This window comes from Acyrthosiphon pisum, chromosome A1 (genome assembly GCF_005508785.2).
Source record: "Acyrthosiphon pisum isolate AL4f chromosome A1, pea_aphid_22Mar2018_4r6ur, whole genome shotgun sequence".
NCBI classification, from domain to species: Eukaryota; Metazoa; Arthropoda; class Insecta; order Hemiptera; family Aphididae; genus Acyrthosiphon; species Acyrthosiphon pisum.
The window spans coordinates 75,577,337-75,593,246 of record NC_042494.1 but is presented as its reverse complement, the minus strand read 5'-3'; the positions used below and the strand labels follow the sequence as shown (position 1 = coordinate 75,593,246).

The following is a 15,910-nucleotide window of genomic DNA, read 5'->3' as shown; positions in this document are numbered from 1 at the left end:
TTATTCAATTATATCTTTAATCGTGGTTTTATTTTAATATATTACACTTTATAACCTATAATCTATGATCTATCACAGTGGCGTGGCGAACTAAACATTTTCCAGAGGCAAGTTACAATTATAAAATATTCCAAGTATTAATGCATAATAATGTATTAATATAATATAACTAATTATATTTCAGATCGTTAATGACTATACTAATACCTATTGAGCATATCATATTACATTTACTAGGGGACCTACCGGCTACCACCCAACCCTCTATTTAAGAAAAATCTCAGAGGCAATTGCCACTGAAATTACCGTTCGCCTTCGCCACGCCACTGATCTATCACCAATCAAATTTAATGTTAGGAACATAAAAGGCTTTTTTACGATATTTAAATTTAGATACACGTCAGGCCGCCACAGTCTAAAATGTACAAAATATTATTTAAATCCGAATGGCTATTGGCTATAGGTTCAAAATATTATGATGTTGCCGTGTTCGGCCCTAAAAAAATCTTTAGAGGCCGACGCAGTGTTGATAAGCAGACCAGTGATAACGGTTAACAATTTATTTATTCATCGTTAATCGTTATACCGGTAACGTTTTGACTTGCCGACTACGTCTCAATAATGACATTTCGTGGCTATTCGTAGGTACTCGATACATAAACACATCAAATCATATTAATTTTAATTGGCTACTGCAGCTGTCTGTTGTGTACAACCGTAATATTATTATCGTCGTGGCTCTGAAGTGGTTACACGCCGCGTCGCTTTTGAAAATGTTTTTTGACCAATCTTGGGACCGTTAACGTCATTATTATTAAAATTTAATACAATCCGTTTGACGATTTGAACAATTTCACTACGACCATGGGCTTTTCATCGACGTCTTGACCAAGTCTTTTCAAACCGAAAATGACGAGTTCCCTGCACGTCGTCATAACATGCGTGAAGTTGCTCCTGTTGCCATCTTAGTGAGTGAAGGTCCTCCGACGTCGGGGATCGTCATTGTTATTCGCCGTCTTAAGTCTATTTACAGTTGTTTAATATTACTCTCTGTAATATCCACAATCGTGTTCACTATATTGTTGTCTTATTCTGTTTCGACAGTTTTTCGACCGATTTCGAAGTGCATCGCAACTGGCTGGCCACTACGTACAGTTTACCTATATCACAGTGGTATTCAGCTAACCATTCAGAATGGACAATCGACTATCCGCCACTTTTTGCGTGGTTCGAATACTTCTTGGCTCAAATTGCTGCCTTTGTTGATATTGACATGTTATCGATACACAATCGTAATTACTCGTCAAACGCCACCGTATTCTTTCAGCGACTTAGCGTCATCATTACTGATTTCGTTTTTTATTATGGATCTCGGAAGTAAATATTATTCAAATTGAATAAAAATGTCTTATGTTGTATATTATAGGTACACTTGTATGCTTAGATATTATTTAATTATACCACTGAGGTGAATAGGTACACAATGTAAATTAATATTTAGTAGTAACTTAATGATAGAACACATAGAACTGCCAAAGGAACTTCAAAAAAGTTAATAAATACTCTAATATTCTAGATGAGCAATGCATCTTGAATATTTTGCCAACATATTTCCCCTTCTTTGCCTTTTTATATCAGTTTTGCCAAGTCTATTTTTTTTTTATATATGTATTTGAAATAATTAACTTAAGAAATATTATATTGTACTTACACAGAATATTACATTGTTATTCTATATTTATGGAACTAATAGTACTTTTCTGTAGCTATCAACTATGGAAGATACTGTTTTATTTTAAAATTTCCTATTGAAGATTTTATTGTTGTCTGAAATTAGCATTAGTCAATTTATGAATATTTATTGTATCCATACTATTTACATTGTTACTTATAATAACTTTAAGAGCCGTTCTTACCGACACTTAACCGGCCAAATTCTGCCGGTAATAAAACCTGTCATCTGCCGGTTAGCTTCAACCGGACATTGTAAGAATGGCCTTAAGCCTCACATTACCCATAATTTTATGTCTATGTATTAAATGAAACAATCCTTCATATAATGTCTGTTTAGTACACTGACATTTGGAGTATACACTATCAGTTGTTTTATATCAACTTTGAATGTAAATAACTTAATTATTTTTTAAAAAGTATAAAATAATTAAATAGTTTCTAACTAGATATATCTAGTTAGAATAACGTGATAGATACAGTTTAAAACCAATCTGATATATTTTTTAACATGATCAGCATGAGAGTTTACTAACAAACAAAATATTGTTTTTAGATGTGCTCAGTCAATTGCATTACTTGTGAAATCACCCAAAATTAAAAAGAAAAAACATATGGATGAAAGTAACATTTCTGTTTTTGTCATTGAACTGTTGTTAATAGCCAATGTGACATTATTGCTTATCGACCAAATACACTTTCAGTACAATGGCTTCCTTTTCGGAATCCTACTTGTATCAATATCACACATTTTAAAGGTAAAAAATATTACTTTTAAACTATAATTTCAATATATTTTTAATAAATTATTTTATTTTTGCTAATTTAGTTACTTTTTCTAGGGTGAAAACTATCGAGGTGCATTTTGGTTTACAGTTCTATTGAATTTCAAGCATATTTATTTATACTTGGCTCCAGCATATTTTGTATATTTGTTAAAACACTTTTGTTTTAGAAAAAATATACAATTTGCAATGAAAAGACTTATAAAATTAGGTTTAATTGTTCTCGGTGTATCTAGTATATCATTTGGACCTTTTGTATTCAATGGTCAAATTGTACAGGTACTACTAATTAGAATATAAACCTTAATTCTACTAATTTAATTTTTTCTTAGGTTTTTAAACAGTTATTTCCATTCAAACGAGGTTTATCACATGCCTATTGGGCACCAAACTTTTGGGCCCTTTATAATGCAGCTGATATTGGTGCTAAAATTACATGTATTTATAGATTTCTATGCTTCATTTATCTATTTGAATTCCTTATGCATTTTCTGATAAAGAATTTTTTTTAGATAAAGATTATGATTTAATACAAAATAATAATTCAACATCAATGACGAGAGGCTTAGTTCAAGAATTTGAACACACTGTTTTGCCATCGATTACTCCTCAGATTACTTTTATTTTAACAATAATTTTTATGTTGGTAAGTTATGCATTATTTTCTTGGTGGTTTAAACAATGAGCCTACTATTTATTATACAATACTGTCTTGTACATTTATTAGTTTATTACATTTATATATTTTTAACTCATGTGACCAGATAAAATCTAATATGTATACAAGTACATCTCTATTTTTGTTTCTACTTGTAAAATGTATTAATAGTTCAATAACTATTCAGAGATAGATATTTATAGAACATAATATATTGTATAATACTAAAAATGATTACATTTATTTGTTATTATGTTTGTTTTATTTATTTAAGTATTAACATTTTGTTATTTTCAGCCATGTTTATATAAACTTTGGAAATCCAATAGAAATCCTATTGATTTTGTTCGATGCCTTATATTATGTGGTTTGACTTCATTTATGTTTGGTTGGCATGTTCACGAGAAAGCTTTACTGCTAGCCGTCATACCATTAACGTAAGCAATTCAATGTAACTGTTTATCTTATATCTAAATAGATAAATGTTAATTATTTTTTTACAGATTATTAGTATTCACCTCTACAAATGACTGTTCCATGTTTACAATGTTATCAACTATCTCTACATATTCTGTTTTTCCATTGTTGTTTAAGCCATTTGAATTCATTACTAAATCACTACTACTTTTAGTTAATGTTTCATTTTTGTATAATACTGGTAAATTTAAATCATTGAATCGTTTAGAAAAATTGTATTTAATAAGTCTAGGGCCATTGTTGTTATTGACCGAGGTTGGATGGATGGTTTTAAGGTTTGATCAAAGATATCCATTTCTACCACTGATGCTTACTTCATTCCATAATAGTATAGGTGTTTTTTATTGTTGGATAAAATACTACTTATATTACATTAGCCAATAAATTATATAATTTTATGAAATTACACATAAAAGTATACAACTGTAAAGAAGAAGGGCATTTTAAAATTAAGGATCTATTAATATTTGCTTAAAAAACATTTTCATAATTTTTATTACTATCACTACATAGTACAAATATGCTGTATTGAGTTAATTATATACCTACCTGGCTACCTAGCGAAAATTATATTTATACATACTTGTTGAATTATTGCACTAAATTACCTAAATCCGTGTTAATTATTTCTCTATTCTATCAAATTATGCAAGCATATAAATAAATCAAAAAAATACTTGTTCTTTAGAATGTTTTACTATTTAGTTTGTTAATAAACGAGTACTAATTTTTTAAATATTAAATGTATGCACCAAGCTTTGTGTATTGTATGTATTGTAATTGTATACATTTGTGACATTCGTAGGTATATTGTGAATATTACTAGATTTTCATTTATGATTTTTTTATATTTTACATATTATATACATATAAAGTATGAGATCGCACAATCTTGGGTTCCTATCTCATATTAAAAGCCTGGTATACATGTAGGTACAATGCATCTACCCAAAAGATGAATGACATCAAATATTAAAATGTCATTTAAGGTGTTAATTATTATTTATCTGGCGCTGTCGGCAAAAATTCGTGGCACCCGAGGTGACGGATAATAATACGTTCGTGTACTCTGGGAATTCTAAAAACAAACCACAGATATACTCCCAACGTAATAATAAATTCCTATGGCGGGCAGCGGCGAGTGCGTTAATATTTTTGACACACTTTTTAAATCCTCCCCTCCACCACCGACCCGTCAGTTAGGATCAAATGGTCTTTTTCGTCGTCTTCTCGTTATTATACTATTATTATTATCGTTTTTTTCCACCACATTTTCCATACGCAAAACATCATGATATGTATGTGTACGTGTTTATACGATACAACTGGAAAATGCCAAAAATATCCCGGATAGATTTCCTGTCCGCGAGCCCCGGTTTGGTGGGGATGAGTTTAATCGGCTATCTCGAACTCCAACGGCGATCAGTCGTCCGCAGACGTTAGTGGGACCTTCGTCGCGGTATACGTATATTATCTTTTTTGTAAGTACACCATCCATACATAATACTAATTATAACACAATAATATTGTACTCTACATTTCTTTACTGTATCGTATTAATCGCGTCCGCCAAACCCCTAATAACGAAATCTACCTACCTGCTATTTCGCTATATATTTTCACAAGCTACGTGAGATTTCGTGACGGTCTGAGTGCCTACCTAAATCACATGGCGTATTCGGGATTCGATCGAGGGTTGGCGAATGGCGATGGACAACTTCAGGACGACGGGCGAAAATCAACATTAGATTTTCCGACGAAATCGATAACCTAGTGAGCGTTTATCCGGGTTCATGTCGCGCCGTTTTTGGAATAATAATATGCGTTTCGTATTGGGGGCTAGAGGAATTTTTTCTGTTTCGCCCACGCGTAAAAACGACTTCTTTCGATCGTGTTGGGCACCATATTATATGATATAATGTTCTTTTTATATCAGCTGGTCTTGAATTTTTCTCATGTACCCTATACAGACCTTCATAATCGTGAAAATGCAAAAAACCTGCAGACGTCAGGTCCTTGGATACAGTATGTGTTTGAGAGTTTTTTCTCAGTGCATTGTTTCGACTTGAAAAACATTATCAGAAAACGCGCACCATAATCAGCTGCTTATTATTGTGTAATGGCTGGTATTGTGGTATAAATGGTGTTATATTGGCGCTCGGCACTTTTCAATACAATTGATTCACTCTAATTTTTAAACTAACGAAGCTAAACGTTATCTGCTGAGGGTAAATTTGGTAGGTATGTTACGCACTTGTAGGACGGAGAAAACAAATATCCTCTTAAACGCACATATTTGTTGGATGGAATTGTCTCGAATTTTTCCGACAGATATAATAAAGCGATCGTCTACCTAATGTCGAATATTAATCATTGTTTTTTGTTATAACTGGATCTTTTACTGGTGTATTTAATAAATATTTATTTATTTATTGCTACGGTATAGTGTATATAGAACCTAATAGATTTCCCGGTGACGATTTAGAAAACTGAATTTGTACAATCGTACACCCAAATATACAATAATGGACCATAATATTATGTGTTACTATATTATATTACTGTCGAAATCCCGGACGATTTGTCTCTCCGCATAATACTATATACGCACCGGTGTACTATGCGCGTTTTATATAAATAGACGCGTTAGGATTTTGTGGGTCGTAAAAAGGCAATGTTGGCAGCCCGAACCGGCAGCAGCTATTAATATCAACGGGATCCACCGCCGCCGATCCCTCCCACATATTTTCAGAATTAACGTCTACCGGTCGTTTCTCCGCGAGAAATACATTTTCAAATAAAACCGCTTGGGACAGGGTTAACGAGATACCTACCCATTTCGTGTGCCCGCGATTTACACGTTTCGGTCGGTTTTTAATTTAGAATATTTTTGTTTACAGAGACTAGGCCTTAGACACACGCTTAACCATGTCTGACGAAGAAGAAGTGTACACGTAAGTATTTTTTTAAAAATTAAATCACCTTTCTATACCATAGATAATATAGAATGGGTTGGATAGTTTTTTGTTTGGAATAATACGTCGGTTAATGACATTCGTTATACACGATCCAATACGTTGTTTTTGTTTATCCGAGTTATGTTTAAATTTGTATAATATATTACATCATGCCCGACTACATTTGTTTGAAAATACTTTACTTAGACGTATTACCTGTATGGTCTACGTGAATATATTCGAATTAATTATATACTTAGAATAGTGGATATTCATGCGATATTTTCATTACCTATCTACGTAAAATAAGTAGACGGGACAAAATGAAACAATAAAAGTTTAGATCAAGTTTTATTCTAATGTAAATTGCAACAATCAATTGCTATATTTTCATGTTCTTCGTTGACCTATTATTGTTATTCATCAGTCTATATTTTTATTTATATTTATGTTTTAAATAACTCGGTGAACACGAGCTTCTTGAGGTTTACATGACAGTAAATCGATTTCATTATATATATAAAAAACACATTGACTTGGGCATGATATCCATTTCTAACCAAATAATAAAATATTTATAAATATCATGTACCTAGTACCTACATATCAACTAAAAATAATAAATATATAGATATTCCTTCATCGATATTCCTATCATATTTTAATTGCGTTGATTTTATTTAGTGTATAATTTTTTTTAATCTAATCTATTTTCTAGTACCCGAGGACAATTTGTTTTCCTTTAGCTATATGGCTGTATTATATAATATACCTATATCAACTCGCATGTGAACGATAACTTATAATCGCGATAACGTCTGAGTACCTAACTATATTTTTTACTAGACAATCTTATAAAATTATACTTGCGATTACACCTCAAACATTTAAATTAATTTTCGTTTCACAGACCAACAAGTTTTAAGTACGGACGTTTTCACACATTTTTTTACAACTTTTGCTTTTGAATATTTTTGGTTAGTAGGTACAGATTTAACCGGTCTATAGGTATATAAATTATAATATTTTAAACGTTTATCAATGTGATTAGGCACATATTATATACATTTTATAAAATTTACATTGAACATAATATGTTTCAGTGATTCCGAAGAGGAAACGTAAGTTTCAAAATATTAAATTATTTTTTGCGCTTATAAATTGCTACTGCAAAAGCATTTGAAAGAAATTAGCGAGTAAACATGTAAATGTTGGAGATACAAAAAAATTTTTGTAGAGAGTGAAGTGTTTGAAAGAATAATTTCAAATGCATTGTACATATATATATGAATGTTGAGCTAGAAATGAATTCGGTGACAAGAACTTAAAATTTATAGCTGTCTAAACGATTTATTAATAAATGTTTGCCAAGGAATTCACTTATACGATGTTAATTTTGATTTTCAGTCATTTGATTTTATTTCATTAGCTCAACTTGCTTATTTTTGCACGCTTTTCAAAATTGTAAATACGTTATAAGCCAAATGATTTTGTGTATGGAGCACCCGAATTGTTTATTTGGCTTATTCCTTATTAATAGAGTGTACAACGTAATGTGGCAGGAATTATTTTTACATTTCATTATATATATACCTATACCTACATAATATTATGATAATATAAAAACTCTACAACATTTTGAATATTTCGTACGCTAAACTTTGACTATATTATTATCTATAATAGTATTTAAAAGTTATATATAAATTTTCAAATGCAATTATATATGAGTTCATAAATTAATAATAGCTGTATTATGTACTGAAAGAAAGTACAATTTATAAATACAAATCGAAGTATGTACACTGTACAGTGTACACTCTATATGTTTGTGATATTTTTGGAATTTGTCTAAATCGTCAATTTTTGACGCAGGCAACCGGAGCCTGAAAAAAGCAAAGAGTAAGTTTACTGCAGTGGGAGTTAAAGTAAAATATGTGTACTGAGTTGATTCTTAAGTAGAAAGTAGAAAAGGCTTAGTGCAGACAATCCATACAATAAGCCTTTAATTTATGCAGTATTGTTTTAGTAGAAAAATTAGAATGTAGACAGAATGGTATTGATTTTATTAGTTTATTGGAAATTAGAAACGTTAGATGTTTATTCTAAAATATTAGCTATAGCAATATTAAGAGGTTTTGTATATTTAGACTTAGAATGGTTAAAATATAAAGTTTTATCCTAACTAATTTAAAATGTTTTTTGAAGTATAAACATACATAAAACTGATTTTGTGTGCAATTTTTTTTAACAATAAATTTTGCGTGTCTTTACTATATATTAATTTTGCCTGGCGATAGGCCACATGGCATCGCTACTAAAAATTATTTTTATTCTGACAATATATCCTGTTACAGTTAACTGATGCCAAAATTCAAATGACCCATTTATTAATCACACATTATAAATAACAAGCCCCCCGCATAGCAAATAACATCACAGTGTCATCAACCCATAAAAAAAAACAATGTATTGATATCGAAATTAATGTATACGTTTTTACTTTTTCTTTTTGCAATCTTTAGTGGAGATGGAGATCCCGAATTCGTTAAGGTAATTGATCTATTTTCTGTTAACATTTTATGTAATTACATAACTATATACATTCAACTTAACTGTGTTCAATTATTTTTATAACTGACCAACGATTTTTGATTTTAACCAGAGGCAAGAATTGAAATCCTCAGCTTTAGACGAACAGCTTAAAGAGTACATTCAAGAATGGCGCAAACAACGGTCAAAGGAAGAAGACGACTTAAAGAAGTTGAAAGAAAAACAGGCCAAGCGCAAGGTGATGCGAGCGGAAGAAGAGAAGAGGATGGCCGAGAGAAAAAAGCAAGAAGAAGAACGCAGACAAAGAGAAGTGGAGGAAAAGAAACAAAAGGACATTGAAGAAAAACGTAAGCGCCTGGAAGAGGCCGAGAAAAAACGCCAAGCTATGATGGCTGCCCTCAAGGAACAAACAAATAAATCGAAAGGACCCAACTTCACCATCAGCAAAAAAGAAGGCGTAAGTATTCAATGCAATCGTTGACGAGGGGTTTAATTTGTTCGTAATGCAATTCAATTTATTTTGGTTTTATTTCATATTATATAATAGGCGTTGAGTATGACGTCTGCCCAACTTGAACGCAACAAGACCAGAGAACAGATCGAAGAAGAAAAGAAAATATCGTTGAGCTTCAGAATCAAACCGTTAAACATCGAAGGTTTCTCTGTGCAAAAACTCCAATTCAAAGCCACTGAACTCTGGGACCAGATCATTAAGCTGGAAACAGAAAAGTACGATTTGGAGGAAAGGCAGAAGAGACAAGATTATGACGTATGTAATATTACCTATGCAATATTATATTATATAATCATATTTTAAACTTTCGGATATTGGTAGTCGTGATGTGTTGGTATCTAATGCGGACTCCCACAATAATTAATGCTTATGTTTCAGTTGAAAGAGTTGAAAGAACGTCAAAAGCAACAGCTCCGCCACAAGGCTCTGAAGAAGGGTCTTGACCCCGAAGCCCTAACCGGCAAATACCCAGTAAGTGCGCCCCATGTAACATAACGATCATATATAATATATTATTTTGTACATAGTACATACATATTATGATCTTACTATTCGGTTTGCGTTGGCTTAACATATTTTTATACGTTGCTTAGCCCAAGATCCAAGTTGCTTCCAAGTACGAGAGGCGAGTGGACACGAGGTCCTATGACGACAAAAAGAAACTGTTCGAAGGAGTAAGTGTGCACGTATTATATAAACGTATACAGAGATCTATACAGAGATATTAACGAAATAAATAGGGTCTGGAAGAGATGATAGGCGAAAAGTCCGAGTCTAACTGGAATCGTAAATACGAACAATTCATGAAAAGAAGTAGAAGTACGTAAACATGTTGCGATTTTCGGCATGCTTTACCCTCACGGCCAGAACACCTATCACCTATGCCATACTATAATCGTCCATCATCAGTAATTCAAAGTCTGTCGATCCCCTTTCGTGTTTCCTTACCATAGCCTATATCACACCCGATTATAGATGTCCGCATTTTATAACATTTAGTTTCGGCCAAACCCATGTTTTGATTTTTCGCACCCGCATGCACGATACCTTTTCCTATTTTTTTTGTTTGAATTTTTTTTAGGGTTATATGGAAACCACTAAAGAATCAATGGAAAAACAATGGACAGAAAAGAGTGACCAATTCGGTGGCCGCGCTAAGGGTAAGTAATAAACCCACTTGTATGAAATCCGTTCATGGGGATTCATCGTCAAATTTATCGATTTCGTTAACTCCAATTTTCTAGTTAAAAATTATTCAGATTACGTTCTCGGAGTACCTGATAGGTACTTATGAATCACTGTAATCGAGTGATCTTGATTACGATTATTCAAGCTGTTAAATTTATATTAATCACAATAAATCGTGTAAAGACCTACCAGTTTGATTGAAATATTCGATAATTCTCAAAATCATTATATCTTCAGTTATCACTTATCAGATTTGCGCATATTATAATTTATATTTTATTATTCTACGCACTTGTCATATTATAGATGTCCAATTAGTTAATATTTACCTTGCGAAATCTGTTAGTTTGTATTTATGTTCAAAAGATTATTTAAGAAAATTTCATTTAAGAATATTTTTACAATCCGTGATTTATTAATTAATTAATTCTATACACTTTGAGTGTTACAAGAGTCAATCGCTTACCTATATGATGTTTGTAAAATGTTTATAAAACATATTATATACATTTACTGTTTACCACTATGTGCAACAACAAGGTAAAACCATAACAATATTATTGCAGTAGATTCTCGACGTCTCACCTGATTACACCTGAAATTGTTCATGTCTCGTTTAATTTTCGAGCAGTCGAGAATTTATTAGATTTACTCACATTTTAGTGCTTTTTTTTACCATTTTTTATACTACATGACCATCTAATATTATGAACAAATATGCCTACTTACCGATCTACCTTACCTATCTACCTATCTAAACCAATAATTTTACAAAACCCAAAAAGACGTTTGTGTTCCTCTACTCTGAACGTGTAAATATAATAATATGTTCGTTTTAATTAAACCTCCCCCGTGCCGTGTTCGCAGGACGATTACCGAAATGGTTCGGCGAACGTCCGGGCAAGAAGAAGGATGACCCAGACACACCCGAAGAGGAAGAGCTCAAGAAGAACGAGGAAGATGAAGAACCGTTCGGTCTACCTTCTGATGAAGAAGCTGAAGAAGAAGTAAATGCCCGTGATATTCACCACGATATTGGTTTTCGTCCTTAAATGTTATTTACTAATCCTTTGCAATTGCGATTGTTTTTACAGGTCGAAGAGGAAGAAGAGGAGGAAGAAGAAGAGGAAGAGGAGGAAGAAGAGGAGGAGGAGGAAGAAGAAGAGGAAGAGGAAGAGGAAGAGGAAGAATAATAATGATAATTCCGTAATCTAAAAATATCTGAAAGACCAATTTCAAAAAAAAAAAAAAACCACGAATGAAATGAATTTAACTTATTATATACTTCTGCCTCAATGTAAAAAAAAATATATTAAATGAATAATTGTACCATTTAAATACTGTTTGTTTGTACAGGACAAAGGATTAATAATAAACATTTGAGGATGAAGTTGATAGATTATTAAGTATTTAAGTATAATATATAGGTATTTATTTATATAGACGACAATCGACAATATTTTTGGCGCGGACGGGACATATTATTATTGTCAATCCCGTTGTTGTCCTTTATATAATTTATTGAAAAAAAAACTTGTGAATTTAAACGAGTCGTATTTAATTTAATTTTAAATGTTTTATATAAATTTATTCACTTCTATAGTAGAAGTTTGTTTGATATTTTTAAATTTATAACCGACATTAAAAACGTCTTGTTTAATATTATTATATTATATTTCTTTGTATATATATATAAACAATAATTATACCATCTTATATTATATTATACGTTGAACGTATATATAAAACGTATATATACATAAAGGTACCTACCGTATTCAGTACCTAAAATTTATTATGTGCGATACGGAATTTAATAAGTGCATTAAAAAAATGAATATATTATCAATGGAAGAAATAAATTTTATATCAATCGGTTGTAATTATAAGTATAATATAATAATATTATATATAGTTCAGAAGAACATGCAGATAATGATAAATCAATAGCTACACCGATATTTGCAAATTTACTCTATATTTATACTATATATTATAGTTAGTTTAAATTATAATTATATAATATATTATTTTCTCAAACATGCAATCGGATTTGAAGCAAAATATAAATTATGGTCGTGCGAGTATACTGTAACATACCTGACAAAAAAAAAAGAAAGACTACTGAAACGTATGCAAAAATTGTAAAAATTATATGGTTAATAAATAATTTAAGAAATATACTCATATCATGAAATTCCCAAAAATAATAATTTAAAAAAAAGTTATTACGTTCTAAACTAATTCACTCAAAAAAAAAAATTGAAAATTTTGAAAATTCTAAAAAATAAACTATTTAACTAGATAAATGTTTTTACCATCAAAATTGTTCTTATAATCAGATTTGAACTTTTTTATTTTTAGTATTAAGAAATAAAAATATTTTTTTTATATTATGCGTGTAGTACAAGTGACTACACATTATATATTATATATATAAAAATTTTTAAAGTATTGATTAGAACAAAAGTAATTTCATCTGTCAGATTTTCTTGTTATACCCTGCAGTATAATATATCTACGCATATACTGAAGTGAAACCTTTGAAGTCCTGAATACTGGAAACTCGCGATTTTTGAAATTTCTTCCGTTATTCGGAGGTGTCCGCTATTCCATTTTATAAAATATTAGCTGGACCCATCCATAAAAAATTCCTAAACACGCCATTGAGTACGTTGGAACGTGTATGGGTGTATCTATTTTTCTCCAAAAAACGACAGTTGGAAATACTGGGAATCCCCTGAGGGGCCTGGTCGTAGTATTTTTTAAGGAGTAATATTTTCGGCAATTCATATGACATGTACATTTGGACAATGTCAATTGGTGAGTAGGTATTAGGTTAGGACGTTAGGTAATGTAAGACTTACTCATAGGCGATTCTACCATCACGGAATAATTTAATTGGTTGTCAATTTATCATTTAATTCTGAATTCATGACTCATTAGGTATATATTTTATAATTTTTATATCTTTGTTATTTCACGATGTATCGTTCTGATCAAAAACTCAGTTGTTAGTTGTTGTATTAGTTCGTAGTTCCAGTGGTGTAGTTACTTGAGGGGGGGGGGGGTGTCGTATCCCCCGTGACTTTTTGTTTTAACTTGCGAACCATATTTATGTACTTATTATTTACTGGTACTAATATAGTATAGATATTTTATAGAAACAACAAATAAAAAGCCAGATCCCTATGGTAGCTGTAAGTTTTAACTAAGATAATCTTACTTCGTAATAAACACTAATTACTATTTCAAATTGAATATTGCACAAAAATATTGAAACAATGCAGTTTAGTTCGATTTTTGGGAATTTTTTTCGGAAACCTATAGGTAATAGGTGTATATTTCAAATTTTGAAGATATTTTGTCGCCTTTTGATATTATAACTAATCAAAAAATATTAAAGTTACAAAGGCATGATTTTTTTTAAAAGCTTATTTCATTAACATAAATCAGTAAAAGGTAGGCGTGTGGGGCAGAGCCCTCCACGAAACGCCACACTAAAATAGCGCCAAAAAAAATTAATTCGTTTTGAGTACGGTCTATTTGCGCCAAAATAAAAAAAGGTATGTTTTTGAGACAGTCTATTGCGCTAAATTTATACCTGTTTAAACATTTTACATTAACGATTTGGTATAATTATTATATTTTAAAGACACGTAGACGGCGTACGTTATAACGTCTAAGTTATTACACTTGTAAGTATTGTAACTCATGATAAAGTTATTTTAATATTAATTAAGATTTAAAAGTTTAGTATAATATGTCTCAATGAATGATTATACTTAATATCACACAATCATAATATTATTTCGCGTAGACCAGGCATGTCAAACACGCGGCCCGCGGCTCATTTTTTTGTGGCCCGTGGCTACCAATATACATGGACAAAAAAAAAAAGGTGGGTAAGTGGATGTCGCTCTGCTGTACAGTAAGTTACAAGTGGGTCACTGTATAATGGATGGTATTAAATTTGAATTCAATGATATAATATCATTGTATAAGAAAAACGATTCTGAGCGGAGACGGTATGTCAGTCTAGGTATAAGACATAATATTATATATATGGTATTAAAAAAAAATTGACCTATAATAAATTCCAAATTAAATCATATCACAATATCCATCAGGTACTTATAACGCGTTATGCATCAACAAAAAACCGTGATACTATCATAGATATATAATAGTATACTTAAGAAGGTTTCAAGTATACCCACGGAAACATATTATACAATCACAACAAAATAACTAAAAATAGTTAATCCAGGTTTTTAATATGTAATTTCGTCCCAAATTGAACTTAAAATGACTATAAAAATAAACTGTGCTTATGTATTTCTTAGAATTTTTGGTAACAGAATTAAATATTTACGTGAAATCTTGTTTTTAAATTTTCAATCCTTAGATCCTTGAACATTTTATAAATTTTTAACTACAAAATAATTATCCAATTTTAAATTTGATAAATTTTGTCAAAATGAAATTCAAATTCAAAACTTCAAATGCTTATAAAAAAAAAGTGTGCCAATGTATTTTTAATATTTTACAATTGCTATTGTAACAATATATCAGGAGCCTTGCATTAAATTTTCACGCATTTTTACCAAACAAATAAAATTTTATTGATATTTATAGAAAAAAAAATTGAAAAATGACAATGTCCGTAAGCAACTCAAAAAGAGTCAAGTTATTTTCAAATTTTTATCGTGTATAGAAAATTTTAATATAAACATCCAGTGAAATTTTCAAGTATCTACAGTCATTCGTTTTTTTAATTATAATAAAATAAGAAAATTGTTACGTAAGAAATCGAGTGAATATCAAATGTTGTAAAAATATGAATTTCAAACGCTCATAAAAATTTAATTTGAGTTTCTTATAGACATTTTTTTTTTTGATAAAGGTAGATTAACCTATAAGGAATCTTGTATTACATTTTAAAATCTTAGTTCTAAAAAGAAAAATTTTTACTAAAAGGTGATGACAGACACAAAAAAAAATTTAAAAATAAATAAAAAAAAAAAACACACATCATTGTAAAATC

General features: G+C 30.6%; 2 protein-coding genes across 10 annotated transcripts in view; both read left to right on the top strand.

Moving 5' to 3' along the window:
• Nucleotides 1-559: 559 nt before the first annotated feature.
• On the top strand, nt 560-4,528 carry LOC103309064 (probable dolichyl pyrophosphate Glc1Man9GlcNAc2 alpha-1,3-glucosyltransferase). 2 transcript variants are annotated; one of them, XM_008183611.3, is made up of 8 exons: nt 560-968; nt 1,105-1,377; nt 2,288-2,489; nt 2,574-2,795; nt 2,849-2,954; nt 3,029-3,162; nt 3,472-3,611; nt 3,678-4,528. In XM_008183611.3, exons 1-8 carry the CDS (start codon nt 910-912, stop codon nt 4,033-4,035), a joined length of 1,494 nt encoding a protein of 497 aa, XP_008181833.1. In that variant the 5' UTR covers nt 560-909; the 3' UTR covers nt 4,036-4,528. The 2 variants fall into 2 exon arrangements, with proteins under 2 accessions (XP_008181833.1, XP_016658954.1); XM_016803465.2 differs by having other exon boundaries at nt 560-1,032.
• A 456-nt stretch (nt 4,529-4,984) lies between these two features.
• LOC100163274 (troponin T) overlaps nt 4,985-15,910 on the top strand; it is a 13,397-nt gene continuing 2,471 nt past the window's right edge. The window contains exons 1-12 of one of the 8 annotated variants that reach the window (XM_029487543.1): nt 4,985-5,132; nt 6,552-6,605; nt 7,712-7,729; nt 8,484-8,510; nt 9,134-9,161; nt 9,274-9,618; nt 9,709-9,930; nt 10,054-10,146; nt 10,269-10,349; nt 10,416-10,494; nt 11,731-11,870; nt 11,958-12,098. In XM_029487543.1, the coding sequence (XP_029343403.1) occupies nt 6,580-6,605; nt 7,712-7,729; nt 8,484-8,510; nt 9,134-9,161; nt 9,274-9,618; nt 9,709-9,930; nt 10,054-10,146; nt 10,269-10,349; nt 10,416-10,494; nt 11,731-11,870; nt 11,958-12,056 (1,158 nt within the window). In that variant the 5' untranslated portion in view covers nt 4,985-5,132; nt 6,552-6,579 and the 3' untranslated portion in view covers nt 12,057-12,098. Of the gene's footprint in view, nt 5,133-6,551; nt 6,606-7,711; nt 7,730-8,483; nt 8,511-9,133; nt 9,162-9,273; nt 9,619-9,708; nt 9,931-10,053; nt 10,147-10,268; nt 10,350-10,415; nt 10,495-10,756; nt 10,836-11,730; nt 11,871-11,957; nt 12,388-15,910 lie in introns of those variants that run through there. The other 7 variants (XM_008183612.3, XM_008183614.3, XM_008183616.3 and 4 more) reach the window with 7 other exon arrangements.